The sequence below is a fragment of the Triticum aestivum genome, chromosome 5B (assembly GCF_018294505.1).
Source record: "Triticum aestivum cultivar Chinese Spring chromosome 5B, IWGSC CS RefSeq v2.1, whole genome shotgun sequence".
NCBI classification, from domain to species: Eukaryota; Viridiplantae; Streptophyta; class Magnoliopsida; order Poales; family Poaceae; genus Triticum; species Triticum aestivum.
The window spans coordinates 450,599,988-450,611,483 of record NC_057807.1 but is presented as its reverse complement, the minus strand read 5'-3'; the positions used below and the strand labels follow the sequence as shown (position 1 = coordinate 450,611,483).

The 11,496-nt window shown below is 46.3% G+C and overlaps 1 protein-coding gene across 3 annotated transcripts; it reads right to left on the bottom strand.

Moving 5' to 3' along the window:
* Positions 1–6,758: 6,758 nt before the first annotated feature.
* Positions 6,759–10,857, bottom strand: LOC123112392 (serine carboxypeptidase-like 9). 3 transcript variants are annotated; one of them, XM_044533367.1, is made up of 14 exons: positions 10,581–10,857; positions 10,373–10,512; positions 9,358–9,434; positions 9,155–9,280; positions 8,969–9,071; positions 8,719–8,756; positions 8,485–8,586; positions 8,336–8,416; positions 8,105–8,239; positions 7,927–7,998; positions 7,450–7,568; positions 7,251–7,364; positions 7,115–7,160; positions 6,759–7,009 (listed from the first exon to the last, which is right to left on the bottom strand). In XM_044533367.1, exons 1-14 carry the CDS (start codon positions 10,766–10,768, stop codon positions 6,923–6,925), a joined length of 1,428 nt encoding a protein of 475 aa, XP_044389302.1. In that variant the 5' UTR covers positions 10,769–10,857; the 3' UTR covers positions 6,759–6,922. The 3 variants fall into 3 exon arrangements, with proteins under 3 accessions (XP_044389302.1, XP_044389303.1, XP_044389304.1); XM_044533368.1 differs by having other exon boundaries at positions 6,759–7,006; XM_044533369.1 differs by lacking the exon at positions 8,105–8,239.
* Between the last annotated feature and the right edge of the window lie 639 nt (positions 10,858–11,496).

The following is an 11,496-nucleotide window of genomic DNA, read 5'->3' as shown; positions in this document are numbered from 1 at the left end:
CTTATATATTGATCCTATAACTTGCCACTTCGTCGTTTCCTTGCTTGTTGCCGTTGTTGTTTGATTGCATCCTCTTGAAACCTCCCAGCAAATGAGTCGGATCACCTTCAACACTCTGACTTCTTTCGAGATGTCAACTGTGTTCATGATGAGAAATACCCTCCTTGCCCTCGATGATTTTTATTATCATCGACAACACCCTTGACTTCCTTTCATCCTGAACTTGTCCACATTATGAATACAACTTGCTCCCCAGCTAGTGTTGTGTTCTGCCCTAAAGTATTACTGTCTTTTCTATCAAGAATGTTGTGGGGATTGCTCCACCCCTTAGAAATTCTCGGTATGGTGATACTTCTCACCATCACCATTCTTCCTTGGTCCCCGTGTTGTTTTAACCAGGATACCAATATGCTAATGATGTTGTTTGAGTTCTGTACTTCTAGCAACCCTATTGCTTTGAAGTTAACGATGGACAGTTCGTTCTTAGACTGTTGGTTATTGAATCGTCACTCTAACATTGATCTTGTTGCCTAAAGTCATATTTCAGGCACACCTTTCAACTAATGATTGAGGGTGTATGTTTTCCTCGAGCATACAACATTATATCATTTGAACTGACAAGTGTCATCTTCTTGTTCACATTATAGTGGAAATCCATCCGTTTGGAATTCTCGATGAATTGTCGCTGAGCCCATCAGCCACCTCCTCATTCCCTCCTTGGTCTAATGATGAACTATTGTTTCAGGAACCCGCTCCCCTAGTTCATTTCCCGAGAATATTGCAATGTATTTCGTCGATTTGTGTTGCACCTTTTCTTCTCGGACATCCTGAGTCTGAGGTATCCTGACACCAATCAGATCTGAATCTCGGTCGGATATGATGGTTGGAACATATTTTCAAGAGTTATAACATTGGTCCTTATATGACCCGGTAGGGTGATGTCATGCCTAGCACACCTGGCCGGAGGACCTATTGTTATAGTTTCCTTTTTCGCAAGGTTAGCCATTCTTCCATGAGGAAATTGTAAGACTTATTCTACAAGTTGTTCCTGATGGATCCTTTGTGTATCCAAAGTCCGACCTTGCTTGAAGACCATATCAATGCTATCTCGAAGCATGTCTGTGGTACTCCAATCTTCAGTAAGAGCATTTGAAGCACAATGCAAAAATTTCCTTATCAATTATTCAAACACCATTGTATGGATAATGTCATGAAATTTTCTCTCCCCTCATCTAAAGGGTTTTCTATTTATATCTTGCCATGGATATCATGCTCTGTTTGACCTTGGAAAGGATATACCCCTGAATTATGTGTTTAAACACCTTTTCCTTTCCATTGTTTTGTTTAATCTTTCTTGTGATCTATATGATCTAAGCAGTAATAATTCACTTCTTATGTAAACACCTCGTTGTGTCATTTTGTCATTAAGACCCTATTACTATTGTTAATGACATTTTGGTAACCACCGATGGACGAGAACTTTGCCTATTGGTCCGCCTTGTTCAACGAGCGGGAAGATGGTTCTCTTTGTCCCTCGCCCTTGGTACCGACATTGTTGCCAACATAACCGACAGGCTATCCTCTGTCATGCCTTGCTATCGTGACCGTGCAAGATGTCAGCGCCCCTTATCTACTTTTGACCCACCTGGTGGGAACATAACCCATAGTTCCACAGGATCGAAACCTGACTCTCATGTACACCCTTGTTTCCAAAGTTATTCCTCACGCTTGGCTTCGTATGCAGATCATGAGCCACCTTCCTAGAGATCATCAATTCTGGTATCTGATACAATATGTAATCCGTTGCTCTGCACCCCTTTACGCCCTATTTCAGGCATCGAACGATTGACTGCCTGCTCGAAACTTCCATGATACCTCCTTACTTTGCTCTTGATATTTTCTTAAGTTTCAATTCGAGAGTCACTTTCCGCCACCTTCCCGATGTTATCGACCCGATAGTCAACCTTGCATAGGTCTGTTCTCCTGAAATACACACCTTTTATTCTTTCGTAAGTACGATGGAGTTCCCGAAGAAAGGATGCCGACTTGATCATGATGACCTGAAGCAGAGAAATGAAGACATCAACGTAATGGATCGATCTCTTCGAGAAGAGCAACCAAGAACACTCGCCGGAATTTCGTATCCTGAAGTTTACCCCTTTACTCCGCCTCTTAAATCTCGGGACGAGATTTCTTGTAGTGGACGCTAATGATGCCACGTCACCATAGTTACAATTGCTAATCTCGCGCTAGTTCGAAATTGATTCGATTCCAGATTTAAAATAAAAGGCAAACAATAAAATTTTAAAATGTTAAAAACCAAAATGTTCGGGTTGTGACAAGTATTGCATAGGTAATTATAGTGAAGAACCCATATTTAAAAAATACTTAAATGCACTATAGTAGATAAAACAACGACAAAACAGTTATTCAAATGCTTTCAAAATAATAAACAATTCCAAACCTATTTTATTTCAGTGCTAAAGTGTTTGTGGCAGTGGCATAAATTGCAACACTATTTTAGGTGCCACTTTTGTATTTTATTGAAACTAGGCTAAAACAGAAAAGAAATAAAATAAATAATAGTAAAAGAAAACAAAACAAACAAAAAAACAAGGAGAAGAAAAGGAAAGCACCACCCCCCCCCACTCGGCCACGGCCCAGCAGGCCTCCAGGCCACACGGCCGGCCCACCAAGCCCAATCGGCCACCCCCACTCCTTTATCCTCTCTCGCCTGAAACCCTAACCCCCCACTACTCCCACTCGCCCCCACTCCCTCTCCCTCGTCCCACTCCTCCTCTGCCCCCCGATCTGGATCGAGGGAAACGACTCCCCGACCCCGTTGCCGCGACCCTTCGCCGCCACCTCGCCAACCGCCGTTGCAAGGAGAACGACCCCGCCGCCCGAATCGACCGCGCCCGTCGTCGCCGGAGCTACCTCGCCGGACGCCATCGCCGGCCTGCCTCCTCATCCCCACCGGCCTACTTCCTCTCCGCCGTCGTCCCCGTCGACCACCCCGACCCCCGCCGCCCCGTCCCTACGAATCACGGTGAGGCCCCATGCCTCTTCCTTTCTCTGTCACCCGCGCTCACCGTGCCCTCGCCGTCCTACCGTACCGGCTCACCCTGCCGCGGCTCCGCCGCTCCAGCCTCGCCGCGCTCCCCGGAGCTCCTCTGCACCGCCTCGTGGCCGCGCTCCTGCACGGTCCTTGGCCTCGCCCGCAGCCCCCGTGCGCTGCTCCCGTTTTCCCCGCTGACGGCCGCCGTGCCCGCACCTCGCCGGGACCGCACGCGCCCGTCCCCGGCTCCTTCCCGCACCATCCGCGCCGTCCGCGCCCGCGCTGGGGTTCCCTCGCGCGCCTGCTCGCTGCGGGCGACGCCCGCTGCGAACCCCCCTTAGCTCTGTCCGCGCCCGCGCTCCCTTGGAGCGCGCCGGCACCCGCGCTCGCCGTCACTGGCCACGACCACCGCCGAAGCCCCCTGCTGCCCATGCCTCCCGCTTGCCGGTCCGGTCCCCGCCACCGGCCGCGCCCTTTGCCGTCGGCGCCCCACCAGCCTCGCCCCGCGGTTGTTCTGGGCGAGCTCCCTGTCGGGCGGGCTGGCGCCCGTCGCCCAGCACGCCCCTGCGCCCGTAACCGCATGCCCGGTGCCCGCTACGGCCCTATGTGCCTATGGCAAAGGGGCCCCGCCCCAAAACGTTTTTTTATTATTAATTTTTTGAAAAAAAATAAAAATAAAATAAAATAATAATATTTAATTAATGAATTAATTAATTAGTTAACTAAGTTAATTAATTTAATTAAATATGTTAGCTTAACCTTATCACTTAATTAAACTAGCTAATTCTGTTTAGTTAAACTAAGTCAATGGCAAACTGGCCCCACCTGTCAGTTGACCGGTCAATGGTCAAACTTTGACCTGCTGACATCATGGTGATGTCATGATGACATCAACTTTCACTATTCTGGATAATGTTCGATTTAAATAATTAAATAAATTCTAAAAATGTTTAAAAAATTTGAGAATTAATATAAAATAAACCGTAGCTCGGATAAAAATACTTTGTACATGAAAGTTGCTCAGAACGACGAGACAAATTCGAATACATAGCCCGTTCGTCCGCCACATATCCCTAGCATAGCGAACACGCAACATTTCCCCTCCGGTTGATCTGTCCGAAAACGTGAAACACTGGGGGATACTTTCCCGGATGTTTCCCCCAATCGTCGGTATCACCTACTACCGCATTAGGGCACACCTAACACCGCTCATTGTCATGTCATGCATCGTCATGCTTATGTTTGCATTGTATTTACTGTTTCTTCCCCCTCTTCTCTTCGGTAGACTACGAGACCGACGTTGCTACTGCCTCGTTCGACTACGGAGTTGATGACCCCCTCCTTGCCAGAGCAACCAGGCAAGCCCTCCCCCTTGATCACCAGATATCGCCTATTCTTCTCTATACTGCTTGCATTAGAGTAGTGTACCATGTTACTGTTTGGTTACTCCTATTCTGTTGCATAGCCTGTCGTTGTTGCTACAGTCATTGATACCTTACCCGCAATCCTAAATGCCTAGTATAGGATGCTAGTTTATCATCATTGGCCCTACATTCTTGTCAGACTGCCTTGCTATACTATCGGGTCGTGATCACTCGGGAGGTGATCACGGGTATATACTATACATACATATACTATACAGATGGTGACTAAAGTCGGGTTGGCTCGTTGAGTACCCGCAAGTGATTCCGATGTGGGGGCTAGAAGGACAGGTGGCTCCATCCCGGTAGAGGTGGGCCTGGGTTCCCGACGGCCCCCGACTGTTACTATGTGGCAGAGTGACAGGGCAGGTTGAGACCACCTAGGAGAGAGGTGGGCCTGGCCCTGGTCGGCGTCCGCGGTTACTTCAAAATAACACGCTTAATGAGATCTTGGTATTTGATCTGAGTCTGGCCACTGACCTATACGCACTAACCAACTACGCGGGAAAGATATGGGCACTCGACATCGTGGTATCAGCCGAAGCCTTCTTGACGTCATTGACTGAGCGGCGCGCGCCGGGTTGGACCGCGTAACGCAACTTCCTTTGAAATGGAGGTTGCTAGGTCTGCTCACCAGCCGCGTACGCAACATGCGGATGTGCAATCGGCGATGGGCCCAGACCCCTGCGCGCATAGGTTTTAGACCGGCGTGCTGACCTCTCTATTATGCCTAGGTAGGGTTGCGATGTGTTGATCTTCCGAGGCCGGGCATGACCCAGGAAAGTGTGTCCGGCCAAAGGGGATCGAGTGTGTTGGGTTATGTGGTGCACCCTTGCAGGGAAGTTAATCTATTCGAATAGCCGTGTCCCTCGGTAAAAGGACGACCCGGAGTTGTACCTTGACCTTATGACAACTATAACCGGATACTTAATAAAACACACCCAGACAAGTTTCACAGACAACCCGGTGATCGCTTTTCCACAGGGCGATGAGGGGAGGATCGCCGGGTAGGATTATGCTATGCGATGCTACTTGGAGGACTTCAATCTACTCTCTTCTACATGCTGCAAGACGGAGGCTGCCAGAAGCGTAGTCTTCGGTAGGACTAGCTATCCCCCTCTTATTCTGGCATTCTGCAGTTCAGTCCATCGATATTGCCTCTTTACACATATACCCATGCATATGCAATGTAGATCCTTGCTTGTGAGTACTTTGGATGAGTACTCACGGTTGCTTTTCTCCCCCTTTCCCCCCCTTTCCTTTCTACCTGGTTGTCGCAACCAGATGTTGTAGCCCAGGAGCCAGACGCCACCGTCGACGACGACTCCTACTACACTAGAGGTGCCTACTACTACGTGCAGATCGCTGACGACGACCAGGAGTAGTTTGGAGGATCCCAGGCAGGAGGCCTGCGCCTCTTTCAATCTGTATCCCAGTTTGTGCTAGCCATCTTATAGCAACTTGTTTAACTTATGTCTGTACTCAGATATTGTTGCTTCCACTGACTCGTCTATGATCGAGCACTTGTATTCGAGCCCTCGAGGCCCCTGGCTTGTATTATGATGCTTGTATGACTTATTTTATTTTTAGAGTTGTGTTGTGATATCTTCCCGTGAGTCACTGATCTCGATCGTACACGTTTGTGTGTATGATTAGTGTATGATTGAATCGGGGGCGTCACAAAGTTCAAGGCCACTCTCTGCTACCTCTGGGGGAAACTCTAGATCGGATGATCGGATGACGGCGGCGCTCTGGTGTCGTTCCTCCCTTGGGGGCATCATTCTTGGAAGTACACACGTGATCGAGGGACCATAAGACGGATTCTTTGGTGGAGCGGTGTTTCATCCTACACACTGATGGCGACGGATCTTGACGGCGTGGCGCAATGCAGATTCGGAGTTCATAGTGGGAGGATGGACTTGCGTAGGAGGACGACGCTGTCGGGCGTCGTGGTGGCGTTGATGGCAGAAAGACCTGACACGGTACATGCAACAATACAACTCTGAAGATGGATTGATGGCAGGTGGCTGCGGCGGCCTCATACCCGGCAGGCGTCCTGATTGAGGAGTGCGCCAGACTGGTAGGTGCCCCATACCCGGCAAGCGTCCTGGTTGGGACCTTAGGTCTTAGATGTTTAGGTTTGGCTGCGATGTCTGTTTGGTATTAGGCTCAAACTATCTACGCCCCTTCATCAATTGGATAGGTGTAGCGACAGTTGTTTCTTAGACGATGGCTTTAGTCTTGCTGTTGTATGGCTTTGTAAGGTCTTGTGAGAATAATTTAATAAAGTGGCCGTATGCATCGACCAGATGTAGAGGCCGGGGGCCATCCTCCTTTTTTTAAATAATTTGAAAAATACTTGGTGGAGGTCTGAACTTCTATTGTACATTAAAAACCCACATGATTCGAGAAGGGAGAAAATGATAAAATTAAATAGGGCGGGTCATAGAGGCTCATTATCCAACCAGCGTCGAGCCATGGCAAGACATTCCTTAGGTCGGTGTTCTATGGATACGTGGCCACCACCCTGCTTCAGCACAGCAATTAACCAATAATTATTGTTGTGTTACAGTTTCTTCTGTCCAATCATGTCAGCAACATTATATCACAGAATGAAAAATACAAGATACCGTACCTTTATTGTCGCAAATGTAATATAGTTGGCGTATGTGATTGTAAATCTACACCAAAGACAACACATGTGTTCCTTGTCAAGTAACCAAAAACTGAAATGTCAACAAAGTAAACAGAAAAAAACATGTTTACTTTACCCTGCAGCCTGGCCATCAAGATGCCATGCTCTCCAATCATCGACTACGGAGAAGTTGAAGGATCTAACCCACGCATGTGTGCTCAAAAATGGTATCACAAGATCATGGTCTCCGCTGCACTTAGAGGTGGTGATTTCAAGACGTGTTGACCAAGTTTCAATCAGCACATGTAAAATACCAAGGAAAATAAATACTCCACCTAAACACAAGCGCACGATAGCCCCTGCTTGTGAGGTTGAAATGGTACTTTATGCTGCTGGGGACCTCGGATGCGTATGGGATACTTTTCTTGCATCTTATAAACTCTCCAGTTGTTCCCTAAATGGATGCATTATTTCAGTAATGATTGGACCATCTTACACAAAGGTTAGGGTGGTGCTCGATCGTCTACTCTTAATACAACTAGAAACTCCAATATGTTACATAACATCATTTACTTCCATGGGTCTGAATTGCAACCATGTGAAACGACTATGTTACTCAATTCTTGGATCATTTAGTCAATCTTGCAAACTGCATTGTGTCGAAAGGCCAGCTAAAGTAGCATTGCGATCTGGCGACAAAAAAAATCAAATATCTCATTTGCTAGCTACTTGATCACGTATGCATATAGTTTTTTTGAATATGTACGGAGACTTAGTATAAAGAGGAAAACATGTCATATATGATTGGTTACCCGCTTCACCCCAAGAGCTTCTCTCGTGGAATCGTCGTTTGCCCAAATATTACATAGGTAGTAACGGTATGCCTACACATGAGAAGGCAAAATTCACATCATCAGAATGCAGAAAAGAAATTCATATCGAAATAAAAGTGAATCTTCTTTAAAATGATCACCCTAGGAAATTACTTACAAAACAATCTAAGGTAGGTTGCTCAGGAGACGGATCACTTAGTTGAGTGTATTCTTCTGATAGAAATTTATGTGTTAACATACCCCTTATACAATTGACACCCAGGATTTGTGGCAGATCAATTTCAGACACAAGCTGCAATTAATACAAGGGGCCAATATAATATACTCAAGTCCAATGGCAGCTCGTATAAGTAATTTTGGAACCTAGTACTAGTAATACAAATCTTACATTTTGAAAAGTGTTTAGCACCCTGGCACACATTTTGTCCGTCGGTCTTATATAGCTTCCTTTACAATTCCGAATTGCAGCCTTTGAAAAAGGAAAAGGAAAATAGTGTTACCACTGCAACTTATGGATGCGTGTGAATGTAGATTTACCTCATATAGTTGATCGGATATAATCCCAACACCATGAGCATATGGTACTCTGAAATTGTCATCATAATCTGAGCCTGTAACAGGATTGCCGACTACATAGCCCTATAAATAGTGGAATTAATGAACTAGCAAAGAACAAAAGGTGATGAAAACACACTTTTATTCATTACCATAACTTATTGTAGTTTATTAAATTAAATCATTAGTTGCTTGAAGCCTAGTGAATTTACTTGCCTTGAGATTAATCCTGGGTTGCTTCCCCAGTTCGATTTCTGAAGCCAAAAGGAAGATCATGTTAGAAGTACTAGGAGATAAGGCCATGATCAATCACAAGCAACTCTAAACTAGAATTGGAACATTTGATTATTCACTACATATCCTGGTCCTACAAATTTTTATCTTAAGTTTTCTTTGCTGCAATTGGAATTACCAGATTATAATGTCCTTTTTTATTTTAGAATTTGTATCCAGAGTCCAGACCTACCTTGCGAAATGTGTTGTGCGATAATTGGAGACATCTTTCCAGCATATGAACTTCCTCCAACAAAGAAAGGATTGGATTGGTAGTGTGGGTGGTCGGTAAACCACTGCATCACATGCATTAGACGATAAGAGAATCACACACTTTTGTTTCAACTTCAACTGAAGTACATAGAGAGATTGGTTTCACCTTGTTGAGAAATGTTAAGACATGCATAGAAAAGGAGAAATCCCCAATATCGTGATAACCTTCCACATCACGAGCGTACGAGAAACCAGTACCAACTGGTGAATCCAACAGGATGATGCTTGCTGTCTGAAATTCTGAATATAAGTTGCATGCTTACTTGAACGGAGATGTGTCATCAATGTTAAGATTAAATAATATCTCACCTTGGACCATGAATAGGGATTATAGGCCAACTGTGGCAAACTACCATTATAAGGTGCCAACACAAATTTCATAGGACCTGCGGAGCAAATATCACTGGCGTTATTAAAATAAATTACCTGGTGGTGAAAGCACTATGGAGGTGTTCAGTGGGATAAACTAGTTATTTTAGTAGAGCAAAACTGAGAAAACATGACATGGTGTTCTTCACTTTTTCAAAAAAAATTACAAGCTTGTTTTCAGCAAAAATTTATCTGTGCATTCAGTCATCTAGAGTAGAGACTAGCAAAATGCCTTTCACTGTCTAAAACATGAAGGTTGTATGCATTTGTGCGTCTTGCTAGGTTGCTTTGTTGGCTTGGCACTAGCCAAGAGTAAGAAGGACAAGAGAGATAAATCGGTCTCTGCATAATGAACACGAGGTCCACGCTTCTCATGCTGGCAAAGGATGAGATATGCCTCCTAATGGAGGCCTGGGAGTAGTCTTTTTTACTTTTTTTAGTTCTGGCTGCCATTCATGTCCACATTATCAGGTTTGCAAATGATACCGGGCCCTTACGCCATTTGTTACACCATTTTCCTCCCTTCCCTTTTTAATTTTAGCCCAACCCCATGAGTAGATACTACCTGATGTACAATTAGTTGTGCACAAGTCCATGCAATTCAGCATTCCAAGATGTTCGCATATTTTCCAAATTCAGCTAGTAGACCATTTTGCATATCCAGTTTGTGGAGAGTTTGATCAGGTCAACTGCTCCATTGCTAGCATGCAAAGAAATATACATCTTTATCTTGTATCTTGTAAAATTCACAGGCGCGTTAAAAGGCGAACAACCTGATAAATATGTTCAAACTCAGATGATCTGCTCAGCTAGCTTCAAATTAGAGAATAATACAAGGTGAACTTCACTCTTTAACTTAATCTGATTCTGATGTAGTAGTAATTGACAGCAACGGCGGCCAGCTTCTAGCAAGCTAGCGAGTAAACACAAGAGGAACGAAGGATGAGGGTCTCACCAACTTCGAAGAAAATCATGCCAGAGCAGAAGGGCCCACCCGTCATCCACAGGATCACGGGGTCTGTGTCAGGGCTCCTCTCGGACTCCACGAAGTAGTAGAAGAGCTCCGCTCCCGTCTCCTCGTCCACGCTGACGTACCTGCAGAAGATCACTTGAAAAACAAAGAAGCATGGAAGCTTGCAGGAAGGGGTTGTGCTGCGGCTTACCCGGTCTCGAGGTGGAACGGAAGGCGGTCATGGAAGCCGGGGAGATGGGTCACCACCGTCGCCGAGCGTGAGACCGGCAGAAGAAGAAGAACAAAGGGAACGACGAGACTCAGGAGCAACAAGGAAGCCTTACCCATGGTGTCCAATGGCTTCCCTTCACTTGACGATCGTGAACCACTGAACCCCATGGGTATCTACCTTATGGAGGTGGACCATCAAAAAGCGATAAGTGATTCCAGCTAGCATGATAGGACAGGTAGGGAAAGTGATTACTGATTACTGTACTCTCACACGGACGGACAGGCCACCTATCATGATTATACTGAGACCACGTGAAACACGTGCGGTGAAATAGAAACAATATACAGAGACACCGACGCTACGTGTGCTTGTCACGGAATGAAAAAGTTTTGGCAGACTCTAGGCGCCGGTCGACACAAAATTCGGCCAGTCGCCGCACGGCCGTTCGGTCCGCGTCCGTATAGCCATTGGATCTTCCTTTCCCACGTCACCATCTTCACTTTTCTCTTGTTGCTAGTCACCGGCGCACCGCGCGTCCGCCTCGTCACAGGATGCAAGCCGTCCTCTGACGGTACCGGTTGACTCCCCCAGCTCGCTGCACCGCTAATGACTTGTCGTTGTTGGCCGCGTGAAGCGCGTCTCGTCGGCCGTAGCACGCCATCTCGTCGATTTGCAGCTTGTCGCCTCGCCGGTCCAAGCACGCCGACACCCCTGTGTAACAAAACCGGAGTTGTGGCCGACGACGTCACCAAAGCACCACTGGTCGCCCCCATTTGCAGCTCACCGTCGCACCACTGGTCGCTCGGTTTGAAGCTCGCCGCCGCACCACTGGTTGAAGCTTTTTCTGTTGATCTGTCGATGTGTCCCTTTGTTGCTGGTTGTGGCTCTGTTTGGT